At 40.6% G+C, this 21,526-nt stretch overlaps 1 protein-coding gene across 2 annotated transcripts in view; it reads right to left on the bottom strand.

Moving 5' to 3' along the window:
- Positions 1–10,573, bottom strand: part of ssbp4 (single stranded DNA binding protein 4) — an 81,175-nt gene extending 70,602 nt beyond the window's left edge. The window contains exons 1-2 of one of the 2 annotated variants that reach the window (XM_061033304.1): positions 10,396–10,573; positions 727–799 (exon numbers count right to left, since the gene is read on the bottom strand). In XM_061033304.1, coding sequence (XP_060889287.1) covers positions 727–799; positions 10,396–10,451 — 129 coding nt within the window. In that variant the 5' untranslated portion in view covers positions 10,452–10,573. The remainder of the gene's footprint in view (positions 1–726; positions 800–10,395) is intronic. The other variant, XM_061033305.1, reaches the window with a different exon arrangement.
- Between the last annotated feature and the right edge of the window lie 10,953 nt (positions 10,574–21,526).

Below are 21,526 nucleotides of genomic sequence, written 5' to 3'. Positions count from 1 at the left end.
CTCTACATTGAAATAACCTTAACAAATGACTGATGAATGGTGCCAGTATTTAAGGTGAATGGCTGTCTTCCTGTCTTTTTAGTTATCTAAGCCCTCTCAGTGTAGGGGACTGTATTAACAAAGATGAATAAAGGCTATGGGCCGGAGAGGTGTTGTACAGGAGACGTCCTGGACGCAGGACCTTTGGCAGGACCTTTGGCAGGAAGGATGTTGTCCATTAAGGTAAAGGATGTAGCAAGTTAGAGACCTAGCCTTTTGGACAGTTCAGGGGTCTGAGATAATAAGTCAAGCAGACCTGGGGCACAAATGGCTTTGTTTGGAATGGTTTCAAATATTAAAGATAACTTGGCAGGGACTGGCTCCACTCCATGTCACAGCGACAACATGTGCTTACAATATGTCAAAGTCCTGTAATTACACAATGTTTATGATGACAAATTAGAGCTAGAACAACGGTGGGTAATCATGTTAGGTAGCTCAAGTGATGTCATGTTTACATTGTGTCTAATTAATAAACAGTCAAAAGAACATTGCTGTTGTGTAGTAATAAAAAGACTTGGCTTATTGAAGTATTAATACTTTCAGAGTTATCTACGTCTGGAGCTTTTAGCAAGATTGCCTAACAGCTGCTTGAACCCCAAACAACTTATAATGTGAATTCCATCCCTGCTAATACAATAGAGGGGAATCACACACACAGGAACTTAAGCTGAAAGAACATCTTACCTCTGACAGGAAGGTCTGTGCAGATTTCTGTGCGCCGACATGCAGCAAATACTCATACACGTATAAAGCTAACCTGGAAAACAGAAGAAGAGAGAAAAAGAGAAATTAGAAGGACTGCAATGCACTCTGTTTGTTCGTCAAATGTTCTAATTTCTCAATTGATAGATTTGTAAAATAAATCGCACTTGTTGCAAACACAGTAGCCCTTCAACTTAAGTCGCACAAATGTGCACAAATGGCAGAAACCCACCCCTGTGTTGTTTCATATGGAGCCTTGATAAACAAGATATAACTTTGTGAATATCATGCAGACTGTGGAGGGGTTGTAAATGTGTGATGTAAAGCTCTGCAGCTCTGAGCTTAAGAGCTTCCATGGCACTCGGCCATATCTCTGTGGTTTAAGATACTCTGCTGTTGAGGCAAAGAGGCTGAAAACAAAACCAGTGTAGACACTGAGAGAAGCATGGACAGAGGGGAAATATCCTCAGACATGGGCTAAAGTCAGAATCCCAGGTGTTACGAAACAGCTTGTAAAATACCTGTTTCTTAGGTGTCACAAACATGTTGATGCCTGTAGAAAAACCCAATCGAAAGTTCACAATTTCTGATGATAAAAGTCTCAAAATAGAGTAGCAAGTCACGTCAGTTCACTCACAGTGGGATTGCTTATATAAACACGCTTTTCACATTTTGCATTCTTAAGTTAATCAGATATAATGATGTTTCATTATTTGATCGCCTAGCCATATATCAAGTATCGCAGAATTGCTGTAGCATAGTATTATTGTTATCATGGGCCCATGGTATGGCATCACGTCGCATCACATTGTATTGTATCGTATCCTGGGCTACCCTGTATTTCCCACCCCTGTATAGAGTGTGATTTTCTGAAGAGACAAATTCATGGCTCTCTTTGGTTTAAGATCTTAGAGATCCAGAGTACTGCAGCTTGTCAACACTCAAAAGTCCAATAAAGTAACAAACAACAAGAAAGTTTTCTACTGAAACTGCAGGAAAATTAACATCAACATCTCAAATATTCAAATGAATACCCAGTCCTCATTTGACAACTGATTCTTGCCTGGACAGTCGTCACAGCATCTGCATGCAACTGCAGGTCTGAAATAGAGCAGAGGGGAGCTGATGTGTTTCTGTGAACTGAGGCGACTTCTTTTATGCTGATCACATGTGTCAAGGCTGGAGCAGACTCACAGAGTTATGATGTTTGGGGTTGAAGCCTGATGACACTGAATTAATCAATAATGAGCCGGGCAAAAATTAGATGACCTGACTCCTTATCTTCTCCCTGAAAATCCAAGCAATGTCTTCACAATCATCTGCTAAAGGAAAATGATCTTCACATCTGATCCAAAACAGCTTCAAGTTGTTCCCAGTTCCCAGTCTTTGATTAGAAATAAATGTATCAAACCCGATTCCAGATACACAGTGTCAACACATATCTAGATACTAAGGATTCATAGTTGAAGAGAGTTTTTGACTACAGTGTGTGTGTGTGTTTGTTGGGGAGATGTAGTGACTATAGTGAATGTTCAGTGTTTGTTTTATGTCTAATAAAGACGCACTCATTGTGTGCATATGCTAAAAATGATTGTGAGAAGCATGAGGCAAATAGCTTCTTATTATTGATCTCAAATCGAGCAGCTGTCCAGGTGTTGCGAGGTGAAACCCATCAGTGTTGTGTTTCTATAATGTTGAATTATGCTTTGTCTGAAATATAACAACAATAAACTAAAGTTCGGTGTGATTTGTCCCCTTCAGAGGCTTCTGTTCACATGTTTATGGATAAGAGTTCAGGTTTGGCCCCACGAGTCAGCAGGCTTTATGAAATTAGAGATCATTCAAGATCAAGAGAAATACGAAATATTACTGTCATTTGCCACCTTAAACATCTAGTTCATGCACTGATAAAAACATTTTTCAGAACATATAGTGTAGAAACAATTTTAAAGGTTTTCTCGCAGAGAATGATCTGACCCCATTGTAAACAACAATCTGCAGCACAATCTGCAGCACCTGACCTACAGAGCATAGGTTGGTACAGTCTATTGTGTTTACATATTTTTAAATACTGATATAGACTGTCAATCTGTCAACTGAGTGTATTTGCATTGTCATACTAATTAAGGCCCAACCATATGGAAAAGATATTTTCCATTACAGCTCAAAAAATCTCAAAATCAACCACCAGGACTACCTGTGATTTTTTTTTTCTAAAATCAGTGCTGGTATCAATCTCAAAAATTGGTGGCAGCTATACTGTGCTTATGCTATTTAAATATATGAGCTCCTTTAAATAAACAATTTAGTCAATATGCAAATATATGTTTTAATTTAAAACATGGGGAGACATTTAATTTTAAAACTGGAAAAAATTGAACATAAGTACTTTTTTAGTTTTTTTTAAAGAAGTGACTGCAAAAGGGTGCTGGTTTAGCTCAGTTGGTGGAGCAGGTGCCCCACGTACAGAGGTTAAAATCCTCATCACAGTGGTGGCTGGTTCCTGCTCTGCTTGGTGCATGTCTTCCCCTACTCTATCGCCCCACAGTTCCTGTCTTATGTCAGCTATTGTATCATATATAAAAGCAAAAAAAGCCCCAAAATAATCTTAAAATAACAAGTGACTTTACGTTCCCTTGATAAAAAGGGCATAACATCGAAGCTGGGCTGTGATAAGACTTTGGTGTGGCCACAGGTAATTCAACTTCTCTTGGCTCAGTAAGCAAAAGCTTCAGACACTTTTGACTGGCTCTGCTGGACATGCTCTAAAATGGTAAACATGAAGAAGGCCTGATGCTTCTCAGGGCGTTTTCGCATTAGGCACAATTGTTTTGTACCGTGCCCAACCACGATCGCTTCCCCCTCCCCCGCTGGTCTGCTTTCACGTTAGTGATATAATTTTTCCGATACAGTTGGTGGCAGTAGGCACGTAGTTGGTTTTCAAATCAGCCGGGAAGAATAAGGAAGAAGAAGAAGCAACCATGGCAACCACTCGCATCATTAACTGTGTGACATTTGTTTATGTCTCATGGAGACAATGGAGTCCATCCTACTACTATAGATGTTTTTGTTATTACTGAGAGACGCCAACAACAACCCTCTTCTTACTTCCACAGCTGATGTGGCGCTTGCTGCGCGATTACGACATCATATAGCAGCCCACTTCCTTGTTTGAGCCCATTTGCGTCCACATCTCCCGCGTCGGGTATGCTTGTGGAAAACACTGATCAAATGAACCTGACTTTGGGATCAAGTGTGCTCCGATCCAGGCCCAGGTCCCTAATGTGAAACCACCAATCTCACCTATACATACTTAACCCTAGAACTCAGGCAGAGTGAAAGCTGAGCAAAGAAGCCCACATTGACCTCATCTCTCACACACCTTACAGCTAAGAGTCAAATCATAAAGTTATAGTTGAGTTTGGCTTTAACACTAACCAATGTATCTTCTTGTTTTTGTTTGTGTGTGTGTGTGTGTGTGTGTGTGTGTGTGTGTGTGTGTGTGTAGGGGGGAGGGCTGACATATAGATATATCTTCATTTTAGCTGAGTCAGCTTGAGCAGTTCATGGGATGTTTACATTTGTAGAATTCCAGGTGAAGTAAAGATCCATTAGATTAAATATGTCTTTGCAGAGTCAAATTCCAAGCGGCAGACGTCAGCTCCTTTACACCGGTCGACACTGTACTGAATCAAACAATTGAGATTCCCATGAGCGCTGTGGCGATGAAATTTTCATGACAGGGCCTGGCGTGATCTCAGGGGCACGGCGCCCTGACGATGGGCACCTGCTACGGCTCTGATGCATTATTTAAAAACACTCATTCAATCCAGGCTTCGGGGGACACCTTTTGTTACTCTGTCAGAACTAGTAAGCGTAACTCAGCTGAGGAGGAGACTTCTCGGGGGGGGGGGGGGGGGGGGGGTCTGACAGAGCAGAGCTCGAGGACGAGCCAGGTGGATGAAGGAAACTTGGGAGGAGAAGGGGTTTGTGCTGTACAGGAGAGATGTGTCAGAGGGAGACTGAGGGTCAGGGCCAGGAATGTTTTCTCTCTGTAGAACCTGAACTCCTTTTCCTGTGAACCCTATGCAAGCTACACATGTCACTCAGGAATAAAAGATGAGATACTTAACAAGACAAACCACTAACAATGTCCACGATATCTCACATTTCCTTTGCTGCACATTTCACTCTCTCCTCTCAACTAAAAATTAACATATAAATAGGCTAAAGAAAAGCACTTGATGATAGCAGGAGATCAGTCTGAGTGGGAGCATTCGACCCAGGTTTCACTGTGTATGAAGGATATAAAGCCACAAATCCAAGCAGGGCGACTGTGTTCTGTTTTTCCCTTCTTCTGCTATAAGATCACAGTGGTTTTTTTTTTGCCATAAAGCAACTTGTCAAACTGTATCTGAAGAAATAACAATCTGCTCCCTCATTTCTGATATTCCCCTCTCTCTCCTGACCCTAACCTCAAGCAGCCTAACTAGCACTTTGCTCTGTGTCTACACATCAAGGAGATGTCTTCTGCTGCTGCCTCGTCCTCGGGAAACACACCTGACATTTAGCCCCAGGCTTCCCTGGCCGGCCTTCCCTTTTCCCCGGCTTGCCCCCAAGAGACAAGGGCATCTCAGCTGAGTTTAGCCAGCTAAAGCACAGACAGTTAGCAAATTAACTTTCATGTCTTTGTTTCAATAATTCAGCAGCAAGAGGAGGGCCCGGCTGAGGTAAGGTATATGGAAGGAGGAAGTGATGGAAGAGGATTAAGCAGGGCCAGCGTGAAAATATATAGCCTACACTTTATAACTCGTTATTCTGTGCACTGAAAAGCCACAGGATAAAAAAACATTTCCCTAATCTTAATATTTATCAACATCAGATAAAGACAGTATAGATCTGATTCTGCAGTAGTGATGTACGAGTTGTAGTTGAATGAGAGATGTGGTGTCTGATGGAGACACCTGTGACACTGTGAAGCTGTTGCACTAAAGCTTATTCCCCCCACTCTCACTGTTTATGTTTGCTTGGCTTTGTTATGGCAGCTCCTTTGTCACAACAAATCAGTGTCAATAGGCATGTAAACACACACGGCTTTAGCCATGGGTTAACACACACACACACACACACACACACACACACACACACACCTCTCACATTCTACCAGCAGCTACCTGACTCTGTGAGGTTACCTGTTGACAGGCTCACCTGTAAACGCCCTCTGACCTCACACCGTAACTGTCGAGCAACTTTTCAGAAAAAGAGGCAGAGGAGGGAGATTTATAACTTTTTGTGATTAAAGATTTTGTTGCCATAGCTCACATAGCTTTGTTATCACCCGAGCCTCATCCCACAGCACTTAATGAAGACAGCTCACAAAAATGATCCAAACTACGGAGAGAGACTCATCTGTTTTCTTTATCTTTAGACACACATGAATTCTTCTTCACCTTTTCTCTGCACAGACAGATTACTTTCTCTGTGTGCTCCTAAAAGGCATACACACTTCTCTGTACACTGTGTTGCCAAACTGATTAACAACTTCAGGCACGAGCCTCAATATTTATACTCTCCTTTATTTCAAGCAAGAAAACTAACAAATTTGTGCGGATGCACCCAAAGCAGCTGACGAAAGGCGGCATTAATTGACTGTTGACAAATCTGAATGGAGCACAGTCAGCCAAAGAGTGCCGAGGGTAAATCAAGGGTTTCTTTACTTTTAGAGCAGTGTTTCTTGCCTATGTTAGTGTGAAGCTCTTTATGCTGCCTTCAAAAGGCTAAAATGCAGATGGCAGAGCCATCTGTGTAAAATCAAAACCATGCATTCAGACCTGAAGATCCCCATTAAAGTGCATGTAAATACATGGGAGGAGCCAGAGGAGGAGTGGAGGATGTAAAGACGCCCGTGTTCAAAACAAACTGATTAACTTGAAGTTCTTGAAGCTGAAGCTCTTTTCCCAAACAAATTCAGCAACACTTGATATGTCTGTAAACAAACACGGAGGATGAGAAAGCAGACACATGGTGCAGAATGCTTTGGAAACTAAGAAAGTGCCTTTAAAAATGAGATGTTTGATCAAGCTACAATGTTTTTTTGAGAATGGCACCTTTAATTCAGATGCCTGATTCATCAGTGTTTGTTTCATAAAGGTTCCACTAACTAAATAATAAGTGGAAAAAAAAGTGAAGCTGCTGTATAACCCCTGTTCAAATTCAATTCAATGGTGGAAAAAATACTAGTTCTTTCCCAACCTTTATTTTATAATCATGTTTTCTCCTTACTAAACATCTGATCACCGCTCACTCCTCTATCATCGGCCCTTTAACCTGTGACAGACAATGAATCAGAAGAGTGAATACCTTCAGTGCAGCGAGGCCTTGGATGTGTGGAGGAATCCACATGTGTGTGAAATGTACGTGTGAGCGTCTGCTTTATGTTGTGTTTCTTTACACACTGGTTGGATTCAAGCCTTGGTTCCAAGGTTTTTAGAGGAAATAAAAACTATTACTATATACTATACAATGACTATACTGTAAACTATTCAGGTGGCGGACAACTGAAGCATTCAAACACAGGAGGACGTGCTGCACTATAGAGGCACATCTTTTATTAAGTGTTTCTCTTTTAGGTTTTAGTCTTTCAGTGCATTTGCATTCACAGAAGAATATATACAGCACGCAACTACATATCTGACTATACCCTCACTGAATTAAACTCTTGATATCATTATTACCAGGGGCCAATGTGAACGTATAGGCTATATGTCAGGTGGCATAACAAACACTATGGAATATGTAACACAGTTTCTTTTGGTTGAGGTTAATCTACTTTCCCTGAAAAGCTTCGGCAACCTATTTATTACTGCTTACTGACTGCTTTCAGCTGCATATTGAAATACTGTATGAGTAAATCATTTCACAATGATATGCTCATCTGCGTCTAGTCTGGTGTCTCACATGCTCTGTCCACACTGCTTTCAAATAATAAAGGAAAAAACTAAGATGGACGGATAAAGTATTTCCCCAGTCCCCATTACTCTGTTGTGAGTTACTTTAACAAATGTGGTGTAACTGTATAGTATAACTTAAGACTCTCAAAAGAATAATAAAGAGCGGTAAATCGGCAAACACTCACATCAGGCTCCTTCAAATAAAACTTTCTGTGACCCATGGATCGATGTGTCATTACAGCTGATAATGCAGTCATTTCAGTATTTTAAATTCGCATTCCAATTTTTAAAATACCAAACAACCGACCAAAACTGATTCCAACCTACTTTGTTAAATTAAGCAGGAGATGAATTAAATGTATCATAAATAGAACTATTCTTTAATTCCTTGAGTTTACAAATAGATAATCAATCTTTCAAAGCTGTGATTCTGTCAGACTGTAAGACGGAGTCTGCTTTAACCGTGTTCAAGTCCATCCAGGGCGCCCTCTCTTTAGTGTCTGAATATGTAAAGATCTGTATGAATATGTAAATATGAATATGAGCTAATTCAGTGATGCATTGAGGCAGCTGTTGTGAGCTCCACATTTACAAGGAAACATGTGTTGGCCCCGCAGGGCAGGTTAGCTTGACAAGACAGGTGAAGGGGAGAAGGCAAGCGCTGTCCATTATGTGTGGACAACCTGTGACGCGCTGAAACACACACAGAGACACGTAGCTAATCGTATTCACAGAATTTAAGAGAGACGTTTACTTTCCGAGGAGTTTCCAATATATACAATAAATGCAAACAAACAAACTCGAATAAATACACTGAATGATTTTGCTTTTCATAAGCAGACAAAACTCAGAAGCATTCATCATTCCCACTCCTCAAAAGACTTGTATCTCTTATGAGTTAAATTATTAATCCTCCTCCTACACTATCATTTGAAATACATGCTGCCTCTGCACAGATTTCACTCCCAATGACACATGGAACATAATTCATGCTGCCTGAACAAGCAACTAAAAACAAGGCATTTAAATAATCTATTGCACTCCAAATATTGTAAATAAAGTGATGAAGCTTCCGCACACAAACAGGTGTACAAGCAGCGTCTGGCTGCTGATGGTTCATATGCAATATTAAAGCATCATATGCTGGTTCAAAGGTCACTCTGCCTGCTGTTCATTAAACCACATGGGACTGTTTTCATTTAGGATTCACTCCTCAGCCCAAACACACACACACACACACACACACACACACACACACACACACACACACACACACACACACATAGTGCTTCTCAATTTTCCAATAATCTGAGTGAAATTAAACGCTTGTGGCACCAGAAGTGTACAAAGTATTTGAGGAAGATTACACTAAGCACATAAGCGAGCGGAATCTCTAGAAAGCTTAATCAATTGAATGTGACACGGCAATGAATCAAGAAATACTAGAGAGTCTCTAAAGAAATGTTGTTTCTATTACAGATGTATGATGTGTGTAACAGCACAGCCTCTCGGGACCTGACAGTGTTTTGAGATTACAACTGCATCTCAGAAGGGATCCTTCCTGGCTCCTGCAACCTCTGACTGTTTAAAGCTTAAAAATAGCTATAATGCTGATAAAAGACTGCACCGATCTGAAGAGGTGGGATGCAAAGAAGGTCCACATCTTTGAATGGCCCCAAACAGAGATATTTTAAGCAGCATTGGAGTAGAGAGCAGGCGTGGGGAAGTATAGTGCAGCCTCCAGTTTTCATAAGGGGCAGTCACATTTGGAAAGTAACGTCAAACATTAGATAAACATTTAATAAAGCATGCACTGACACGTGTGCTTTAATTGTGAGAAAACGTACAAATTAAAACGCTAAACCTCCCAAGAAGCATGACGGAATTGCATCGTATTTAAAACCACCCAACAGGGATTTTTTTTATTTTTCTGCAATATTTCCAGACACAATAATCAATCAAAACACATGCCGTACTAAAGAAAGAAAAAAAAAAGAAAGAAAGTTTCGTGTTCTTTGCAGCATGACTCTCCTTCATGTGAGTGGATGCAAAAAAAAAAGTTTACCACCGCTGTATGACTGAACTGAACGGGACAAACTTTTCCCTTCATCGCCAGGTTGCGCACCAGCAATGAGCATCAAAAACACAGAAAAACAAAACCCGAAGCAAGCCGAGCATGTCTCTTTGTTAAACACAGAAATAATCCAGCCATCCGGCAGCTTCATCTCTTAAAGTTTACAAGAGTGAACCGAGCAGGCTGTCCGTACAGAGCCGAGTGTAATGAACCCCACGGCAGAAACATGTAGTACTGAAATAAAACCCGCTTCTTTTACTTTAAATGCTGCAGAAACATGTTTCAGACAGTAAGGTGACAGGACCAAAAAAAAATGCATCATTGCGTTGCAAAATATTACACAGAGTTAGAATATAGAGGTGTGAATACACGAATAATACCATATCCAGTGCATATAAAAGCAAAAGTACAAACAAGAGCTCAAATTAATTTTTTTTAAAAGTTTAAAAGGCGCACCTCTAAGGTGGTCAGAGGGGAGGAGGAAACCGCACGCTGAAGCGCACTTTCCAACAGTACACTCCTTTTAAATTACAGTACCTAGTTTCGAAAGTTGGACTCCCCTCCTCTGCCCCCCTCGCCTGCATTATAAGCAGGTAAACTCTAACATAAAGCGCATAATTCACTTACTTTTCTCTCGCTTGGCTATCGGAAGGGACGACAGCTCCTTTACCTTTGGCGTACATGCTGGATTCTGTTTTAAGACTTTTGCCCCACTCAACACCTGTCAAAGAAAGCAGCCAGGAAAACGCTCCATCTCCATAGCTACCCCTTTAGTGTTTTTTCCTCCCCCCTTCTCCTCCTCCTCCCCTCCTCCTCCTCCCTCCTCCTCCTTCTCTCTCCTCTCCCTCCCTCTCTTTTCTCTACTTTTTTTTTTTTTTTTTTTTTTTTTTTTACATCTCCAACATTGGCCACAAATCAGGCACAGTTTCTATTGGGGGGACTTGAAACCGTCCTCTGTTGGATTTTTTTTTTTCCCTCCTCAGCCGCTGTTCCGCAGACCTGCTGCTCCTCCCTCCGCTCTGCAAACGGTGGGGGCTCCTTAAAGGGAAACACACACTTCTTGTTTACTGACCTCAGAAACATGAGGAGAAAAGGGGGGAAGATGGGGAAAGGCACGCCGGGTACATGCTCTGCACTTTAAAACTACTGCCAGGTCCTTTACGAAGACTGGCAATAGATGGTTTGCTTTTCTCCCCCAAAAAATTGGAATTCTAAGATGTCGTTATGATTGATTTTGGGACTTTACTCACTGTTACAAGGACACTGCTTACAACCTGTTTTCGCACACAGAGCCAGTACATTTTCTTACATTGTGATGTGGTCTTGGTGTAGGCTACAAAGCTTTGTTTTGTAATGATTTAAAAATAATACATACATATTATGAAGTCATTTCATATTGCCATGAAGAAAATATATTTTAGTATAGGCTACAATTGAAATGGCCGATTTAATGTACAGTTGAGTTTTATAGAACACATATTACCGAAGTAAAATTCGATGTAGATAGAAATCCTGATTATCTCAGTTATTGCAGGAGATGCAACTGTAGCAACATTCAGCGCTACACGCTGGACATAGAGAACAAACCAAATTAGGTATTTTTGAAGGCCAGCCAGGAACTAGCATCGCTATGGGATCTATTGAGAATTCGTTCATTTTTGGATTTTGGATTGTTGCAGAAAATAAGCTCTGTGGCAAACACACATTTCTTGTGCATAGGCGTACTGTTTTTATGATGTTTGTAGCGTTAATGCAGCCGACAGAAGTAAAAAGCTAACCTTATACTATAGCGAACTACACCACAGTCGGATGATATTGACGTCACTACCGTTATGCTTCAGGCGATCTCCGATAAGCTAATTAGCCATTTTGAAAGACTAGCGAAACCGTAGCTTGATGAATTGTTTATTAACCTAATATTTGCCTATATATTGATAAATCTGCAAGATTTTGCAACAGCACTGAAAACCACGACTAGAGGCTGTAAGGCGGACTGGTGAGAGAGTTCCCAGCGTTTGTATCTGGCGTGATGACGTTTTATGTCCCTGACAACGACTGTACTCATTTAGCCACTTGTTAGCAACCGCCTTTTTAAGGACGCCTGAAACCTTCAAAATTCACAAGAGGGGGTATAACCTAACGTAGTTTATGTCAGCTAACAAAACGTGAACATCTCTTAAGCTTGTGTTAACCACAGAGCTTATTTCAGGCGTCTAACCACAAACCCATTCAAAAGTCCCATTTACTTTGAGACGATAGACCCCAAGTCGCTCAAATGCTAACTTACTTCAGGGATTTAGGACTCATTCCTGTGGTGCCCTATGTGCACATACTCTTAAATTGAAAGTGTGCAGGTCACAGTAGTTCATTTATTAGACTTGACCTCTTGATGTCAAGTAAAACAAATGTGGTTTGTCTTTAATCAGCGTTTCTATTGGACAACATGCGGCAACTGCTGATTACCTTATTTAACATTTCCCTGATGAGATAATGGTTCTTAATCCACAGTTTAGAGCATTTAGACTGTAAGGGCCAGATTTACTAAAGGTTTGCGTGTCTTAAAACGTGTGCAAACTTGATACCACCATCTGATCTACAAACGGTGCGCAGTGAGGATTGCGTCTTTCATATGAGCAAAACAACACACATTGTCCATTTAGTACCTAAATGCCTTAATGAATATGCAATGTGGGGCGTTTCTGCCCTAGCGTGCAAAATACTGGGAGGAGAAAATGCAAAGAAGTTAAGTTAGTACACGCATCGCGATTTACCAAGCCTGGCAAAAATTGCGGTGATTGTGACGGTGTCTGTATTTAACACCTTTGAAAAGAACGTGCTAACCCAGGAGACCAGTGTTAGGCACAACAGGCTGCTGTTATTGTAGGAGGAGACATAGGCACGATCAAAGAAGGCATACAGGTCGCGTATGTCCCACACATGTTAATATGTTTGGAATGAGAGCAGGAAACACCATGATTAAACTATATTGTTGCCTATGTATAGCCAATAAAGTTGAACATTCACAGCCTCTACATTCTAAAGAATTTCAACATTGACGTTTATTTCTTCCTATTTCCCTCATTTCGCCAACATTATATTTTAAACTGGGGATTTCCTTTTTCTCGGGCTGCGCGTCTCTCCCCCAGCTCGTGCCCTCTGGTGCTCTCCTCTCCATAGTGCGAGCGTCTCCTTCCTCTACAGCCCGCTGCCGCTACGCTTGGTTGGGGGGACCTCACCTCTGCTTGTACCCCCATCTTCAATACCTCTTGCCAGAGCATTTATGTCCGATCAGACACAGCGCTGGCCACCTGTCTTGTGCGAAACAATGTGCTTGAGTGTCGTGCTTGAGCGCCACAGAGGAGACAGCTCGCACCTTCTGCGCAATGTATGAGAATTCATCTTCAAAAGACGGAGGGAAGAAAAGAGAGGCCCTGTTTAATGCCGAGGTTTTCTTCAAGCCATATTTTCTTTTTGTAATATTCAGTTTTATCTGCTATAACTCGAAAATACTGTACGTTTAATGCCTCTTCCACTGATACCTATTTTGCGCTTGCAGTCATCCTGCTTTCCGTCCAAACTCTCCATGACTTAAACCAGTAGAACACGCAAAAACCTAACATAAATAGTACCGCCTCCACAAGGTTTGCACCTGGTGTCATTCACTCAAATTTTCTTATTAGATCTCCCGCAAAACGCCCACCAACCAAACGTGCAATTTGTTGAAACGAACACGCAATTTAGTACTCTTTAATTGGGATCTTAGTAAATTTGGCCCTAAATGTTAAAGGGGCTATATGTAACTTTCAAAAATACTGCGTTTGTAGTGATACCACATGGCCGTTAGGCAATGGTACGTACAAAAACGAGCATCATCATCGGCCACGAAACACTGGATATTTACAGGCATAATGTTTACAGAGGAGGTAAGTGGTCATGTGAAAGTCTGTGAAGGAGTCTGTGTGTCTGTATTCATTCTCCATCCTTCGAACGACAGTCTCTGCAGGCACTGGCTGAGAGCCGGAGTGAGTGATGAGTTTGTCCGCCTTTGAGAGCTCGTAGGGCGGCTAGAAGTGTGTGGAAGGCGGCCTCTGGCTGTAGTGGGAGTGTGTGATGAGTTTGTACTGTTGATCTCTGTAAGCGGAGCGGAGTGAGGAGGACGTTGAGAACGTGCATAAAATGTCACTTCCTGGAGCTTTCGCGGAAAATACGACCCGGGGAAACTTTTTATACAGGCAACACGTATAGACAGTGAACATCTACTTTTTCACATCAGTTAACCGTTCACTTATTAATGGGCGATAAAAAAAACGATTTATACATGTAAGAAGTTACATATAGCCCCTTTAATGGACAAAGCCTGAGTGACATCACCCATCTGTTACTGCAGAGGGTTCTGGAGGCTCTTCGGCTGAAGCCGCCATGCTGGAAATCCCATCTCAACCTAACTTTCAGTCAACCTTATGACAGGTTAAGAGCTGGAGCTGAGGCACCTGCCTGTCAGTCAGTTATGTTCCTATATGTAGCATTGAGTTCATTCATAAAAAAACAGAGGCGTTGCGAAAAATGCGGGAAAAAAAAACACATTTTTGAATGAGGTGTGTATGTGACTTACTCGAAGAACTGCAGTTTTTGCACTTCTGCATAGGCTTCATTTTTCAACATCGTAGGTTGCCGCTTAGTTTACAGTGAAGTCTTCTTCAAAACATAATGATGTTTATATTGTAAGAGTAAAGTGTAAAATTGAATATAAAAGGAATGGCTAAAATGAAAAAGCACTACCATTGCCACCTTTCAACAAGGATAAAGATTTTATTCTTCAATAAAAGCCATAACAGGTGTTTCAAATTTGACCAAAGAAGGAGCATATCATACTTGGACCTTAATACACTTCCACTTAAGCAAAACGCAACTTTAAAGTCTACGCTAGTTTGACATCAGTTACGAGGGTGTATCGCAATAGATTGTATTCGTTTTCGTCCGCAGGTGCACAGACTCGATCAAAAACTGCAAACGAGAGTGATGATAAATCTATTACAACTCATGCAGGTGCTGTTTATTGGGCTGATAAAGATTTAAAAATGCCTGTCACTAAAAGAATACCTGCCCACATCTTTTGCTGAGGATTCTGGCATTGACAATTGTAGGCCTGTAGGTAGTAATTCCCTTGAGGGTCCACTGGGAGTTCTGACAAAACCTATTTGGGGAAATGCAGCGAAGACTATCAAACTAGTAACCTAGCACTGTTGCTGATCAACACCAAAAGAAAAAGGGCCCTGGATAGCAAAAAAGTCCTTGATGCCCTCACCCTTAACCACAGCAAAAGATGGATTGCTTGATTTTTTATTGATTGTGTGTGTGAAGCCCACACGCAGAAATCATGAGTATACTTATTTCTGTGCGTTTCTCATTCATACAAGCAATATGGAACAGAATAATGTGAATGTTGTAATGTTAGCTTCATAAGCTGAAATGTGGCAGCTGAGTTCGTCTGATTTAAGTATCTGAGGGTGAAGTACGCATTAAATGAAATGTAATGCTTGCTGCGTGTGTTCAGGCCCTGTCACGGACTCAGTTATGCCTAATTTTACATTCTAAAGTGTGCATGTAGGCAGGCTTGTACATTTGCCTTCAACCTAAAATTCCATCTGTTGTTTAAAATTGAAAGAACTTCCCAATGTTTGATGACATGACGTCTGTGTGAATAAAGGTAGCCTATGTTACTGCGTCAGTGGTGTTGGCCGTCAGTGCATTGATTGATAATCCTCTATTTGAGAGTACTATCACTCAATAGACGAGCACCCCCACAGTATAAAAATATTCTGGTGCACCAACTGCCAACTTCAACTATACCTCCTCCCTTGTTTGGGACCTCCTTCCCACATCAAACTCCTTCTATACGGGGCATATGAAGTTGGGGTTGTCAAGTAGTTCTCACTCAGTATTTTCACCAACCTCTTACCTTTGCATAAAGTAAAAGGGGCGGGCACTTTAGACAGATTAAGAAAACTGACTGAGCTCAAAATTGATGTACCTTTTTAGTCAAAATTACCGGAGTCAAGCTGAGATGTTATCCTAGGCCTATTTGTTGTGTGGTCAGAGTACAACTTCCTCACACGCAGCTCTGAGCTTTACTTAAGTGATTCTGCTTTCTAAGCAGCAAAGGGCACATGAACTTGTGTTATTCTGTTTATTAAAAATCAAAAATGAATGGGTGGAATGCAGATCCAGAAGGGATGAGTTAATCAAGGTTGTTCTCGGTTAACACAAGGGAGGCTTTAAGCTGCAGTCTCCCGTGCCAAGTCATACTCACTGTTCTGCATAGAGAGCGATCAGCCCACAGTGTGAGAACAGATATAACTCTGCTTCTTATGTCTGAGATCTGTAGCTGATTTCCTTAAAAACTAAATAGAGAATGATTTTTATTATTGCTTTAAATTTCTGACAGCCCTGGGGCCAGAAAGCAACATCCCTTACCTTTCACCTCAGACTCCAATCACAAAGCAGCACCTGTGCTGTAGGTGGCGCACTGGTTGTCCCATATCACAGTTTATAGATAATAGCTGTGATGCAACCGTGGATTGATAAAGGAACAAAATATTTGTCAAATAGACCTCAAAGATAGATTAGCTTCTATAGTTTAACTTTCCTATCCTGGCACTCTCACTAAGCCTAATGTTCACTTAGATCAGTGTTTGATAGTTCAGATAACAGAAACAAGGCAGGCACCAAATGTTATACAAGGGCACAAGGGAGGTTACACTTTTGCAATCAATAATTTTATGTTTTTTTGCAGAATACAACAACGGCTCAAACTGCATAAAATAGAATCTACAGTGGCCTAAAAAACTCTTTAGTACAAGTGTTTGGTGAGTTCTGGGCCACTGTAGAAACAAGGCAGTGAAGCGTGGAAGATTCCCTGAACAAGACCTGCTCAGTCTGCACATAAGAGCTCATTCTCAGGTAGCAAAACACACAATTCCTAGAATGATTATACACTAATAGAAAAACTGCATCCCCCATATAAGCTTTGACTCTAAAACTCTAGAAATTTTGTGTTGGACTTCCAATAGTTTGTGGAGGAAAGGCAGATTTGAAAAGGATTTCAATCAAAGCAATAGAGGCCTTCTTAAAAACTCTGTTACAAACTTTTGGTTTTCACTGATTTATGAACCCCCTGCTGACAAATCAGTACCTAGCTGATCTTATCCTGTACATGTGTCAGTAGAGTTTTCTGAAGAAAAATGTTTTATCTTGTAACAGTAAGTTGTTTGACTCACTGTGAATCGTGGGCTCCAAAAACACAAGCCACTCTGTTAAACCTACATCAAAATATATATTTATTTAAATGCTCCTACCTGAAGATATTTAACAACTGTTCTCCATGATTAGTAGGCTGCTTTCTCCAAAATGTCTCATCTTTATGCATAAAATATTTGGAGTTTCCCCTTTAATTAAGTTCAAAATGTCATTTTTCTATAATTTTAACATTAAATTGAACAGTGGGGGGAAAAAACTTGAATAATTTGACTGAAAATGTTTTAAATACAAAAAAGGAAAGAGCATTTCTATACTGAATAAAGCGCGCAGTGTTGGTTGAAAGAGTATACTAATAAGGAAACAATTCAGTCATTTAAATAACAGTATTTTTTATATTTTGATGACACTTGCTGTTGTCAGGCATGTTGTTACATGTCTTGAAAATAAAATATAAAGATCAAACTAAAGGTTTCAAAAACTTGTATGAGCTTCGATTAATATGTCGTGATAACTCAAATAAATACTTGAAATGAGGCTTTCCAGACTGTCTTCACATGTTTCATGTGAAAGGTAAAAACTGTTAATCTGCTAAAGTAAAACATGCCTGCTGTCAAAGGTTGAGTGCAGTAAGATGTGAAAACTGTGAGACAGTCATGCCTTGCAGAAGTACATCCTTCACTACACATGCAGGTGAACAAAGGGAATAATGAAATGAAAAATATGAAAGTGAACCAAAGAAATGTGCCTATTTTTCTTCAAATGATAATCATTTTGGGATTAAGCCATGGATTCATTTAAGTTTTATTTGTTATGCTTTCCCTCTTTTGAACAGCTCTCTTTTACTGAGCAAGTGTTGCAATTGCAATACCTGGACCCAGGAAGCTGTCTCTGGCCAAATTGACTCTTTTAACTTGAAATGTGTGTTAAACTCTCAGTGCTCTTTTTTATTCTGTTCAGTCTTTTCTATCTCTATTAAATACTTTCGTTTTGCAACAGCTCCACCAGTCAGGGTCTGTGTCAGACATGCAGGCATCCAGAAACCCTGTTAGGTCTCAGCTCCATCAGGCTGCATATGAAGGAAAAACACAATAAGTTGCAGTCCAGACCAACAAAGGAATTCCCCCAGCCCCTGTCTTTGTGAGGCCAAATTATAATTAATCACAGGTTGAAAAATTCAGCACAAGAGTGAATGGATGCCTTTCTCAGCCCATTTCTCGGCACCTGCCTCCGGAGGCGTCTCCAGAGCCTTCATGCAAGTGTGTAGGTTAGGTTTGTATATGTGTGTGAGGTAGAGCAGCGTCTCCAGGGCCAGTTAAAAGAGAAACGCATAACCCTAAACAACCAAACACAAGGCAGCAGTGAAACCTCCACCCTGTAATCCCTATGAGTCAGCCATAACTCCCTGTGGCCCCTTCATCCTCCTCATCTCTTCTCATGTGCTCAGGCCAACTTTCCCCTCCTTCTTTTTGACACCTAACAATGACACTTTTTAATACGGAGCGCTTGGATTCCTGAAGAGGTTGCTGGTTCCACTCCAGTACAGCTCTTACCCTGTTTGTGTCGCTGACAGAGTCAATAGGTTGGAGGAGGTTCATGTGTAAGAGAAAGTAGGAGACAATGGGAGCCCTGCTCAGATTACAAAATCCGTCAATGCTAATCAAGTCACATTTAAGTGTCAAATTCAGCCAGGAAAGTGCAGACATAAATCAATAGTCAATATTCACACCACAGCCAACACAATATATTGCATGTTGTAAAAAATGCTATTTCACAACTCATGGATTTCACAACTTAAAGTCAACTAAATGTGAAAACTATATACGACAGCTCATGTTAACAAGCTAACAATCATTTTGGTAAACTAATGGTGTTAACCCTGAATTGGTTGAATGCTTATGTTTGCGCTTGTGAGCTGTTGTCATTTAACTGGTTAAATAATACATTGTTTTATACTGAGATAGTTAAATATCCCTCCAGCTGTCACTATCTGTCATCTTCTTAAATGTGTTGTATTTCACACGTATTTCCAATATCGATATGTTCATACGATTTGCAACCCTGGGACAAAAAACCCAATTTGTACTTCTAACTCTGCATGAAACCCAGAGGAAAGTGCAAAATTGTATTTTTTTTTATCAATACATGTCTTTTGAACTTAGCTCTTATCTAAGGTTTTTTTTTTTAACTTAGCTCTGTCACATATCTGAATCCACTTTCTAAAATCCCACTTCCATAAAAAAAAAGTTTTGTTTGGTTGCTAGGTTCGAATAAAGCCCAACTCAAGGTAAATTATCTTTTAAATGCAAACACTAAACATCTGAGCAAAGAGCAGAAACACTGAGCATGTAGGAAACTATTTACGGCTGTAAAAAAAAAAAAATCTTTCTGCACAGCCTTGATAAACATCTAGGCTACTGCTGCTGGAAGATTTTTGAAGCTGTAAGCCACTGCTTACATAACTCCAAGCACGCTGTCATCCCAAAAATGAACCTGTCTGTCTGTTGTTATGTCTGTCTGTCATAGTAACAGACAGTCAGTTTGTGTGTCGGTCTGTCTGTGTGTCTGTCTGTCTGTCAGTATGGCAGTCTGCGTGCCTATCTACCAGCTGTTATGGCTGTCCGCCTGCCTTCATGTCTGTTTGGATTTGCGTCATTCCACTTGGTCACCAAGTTCATCTGAGCCAAACACCCAGCATCCTCCCCAGCCCCCCATCCTGCTTGTTTCATCTATCTGACACCCAGTGGCTACTGTGGGCCACTGCTGTGTTGAAGAAAGACTGTGCTACTCAGCGCTCCCATAATTAGAGACAAAGACAGAAAGAAAGCTCTGGCACTCTTTTTTTTTTTTGTTCCTCCGCTGCAGATACAGGTTGTAGACACACATGAAAGAAATAATAATAAAATCCATTTATATCATTTTTTTCTGGACACCTTGTAAAAATGTTCAAAGCCATTGCAAACTTTAAAAACACTATGCCACATATTGCAGCTGACAGGCAAAAAAGCCTTAATGGGTAAAAGGCATCTGTGTTTGATTTTCCATGACTTTTTGAGTTATATCTGCCATGACGTTAGATTTACCAGCAGTTAAAGCCAATTTACCATCAATCGAACCTTGAAGCTCTGATAGATGAGGCCTTACTGAGCGTTTCGGTCAGAACTAAAACACCACTGCGTTAAAAGAACTCTGAGTGACTGATTTGGTGGAGTTAAATCTCCGTTAGTTTGAAGGCCTATCATAAAACCTGCACAGCACAGGTTTATAATATTGAAAATTTTACTTAACATTACTGTTCTCATTCATTAGCTGTAAATAAGCCTGAAAAATACTGGTAAACAGTCACACATATTTATATGTACTCAGTGTTTTTGTGTCTCTGATATTCATTTATTTTATATTAATTTATTTAGAATTGTATATTGCTGTCTTTTATTTTTTTAATGCCAAATTTTTAAAAAAAGAGCTTGACCCATTACTTTGATTTTGTAGAAAACATAACTATGTACATTCAACATCTGCAGTGTAACAGTCAAACCAGCTGACCAAAACCATTGGTCTTCAAATGCAATGTGTCTGACGCAGATTAAAAACAATAACTAAACATGAGGATTTTCCTCTTTCATGCTTTAAAGTTGAGATAGTAGAAAGTGTTCAAATGGACAATGCAGAGAGCCTCTGTTTTTATCTTAAATTTACTTTGTCCTTATACCTTTAAGAACGAGAAGCGAGGATGGGAGGGGGGAAAAGAGAGAGAGAGAAAGAAACGGAGAGGAAGACTGTGGTAATGTTCTCATGTGTTTTCTTTCTGTGGGAAGTGGCACAGCCCCACCGCAACATAAACACGCACACGCATGAACACACGCCCGCCTATGTACGTACACACACACAGGAAGGCACCACATTTTTCTGTTTGAGCGAAGGTCCCGATCCTCACACAGTCTGAGAAACGAGAGGGATTTTGAAGACCATATTCCACTGCTGTGATCTCCATCTTAGTCTGCAAACATAGAAAAGGACAAGGAGACGTTGAAAGGAAGAGAGAGAAAGTTTGATATACTGAAGAGGGTTGACAAGAAGTCATGGTTGAGAAGAGGGCGAAAAGTTGATTTGGTTTTAGTCAAGTCAACTTTATTCGATTAGCACATTCAAAACAGCATCAGATCACTAGAGTGCTTTACGGACAAGCCAGACTAAAACATAGTACAACAATAAAATATAAAGAAGACAGACCGACGTAATAAAGTTGAAAAAATGTACACAAATTAAAATGCTTTAACTCATTTCAAAGGCCAGAGAAAAAAAAGATGGGTTTTGTGCTGTGCTTTGAATGAATGTAATGAGTTGCAGCATTGGATGTGGGGAGGCATTTGGTTCTACAAATGGGGGCCTGCAACTGAAAAGGTGCGGTCACCGCTAAGTTTCTGCTGAGCCTGAGGGATGACCAGTAGAGACTGCTCAGAGGACCGAAGCTTATAGTTCAAGCAGCAACTGCAAAATAAAA

Source organism: Labrus mixtus, chromosome 3, assembly GCF_963584025.1.
Source record: "Labrus mixtus chromosome 3, fLabMix1.1, whole genome shotgun sequence".
Classification (NCBI taxonomy): domain Eukaryota; kingdom Metazoa; phylum Chordata; class Actinopteri; order Labriformes; family Labridae; genus Labrus; species Labrus mixtus.
This window is presented reverse-complemented; position numbering and strand designations above follow the sequence as displayed.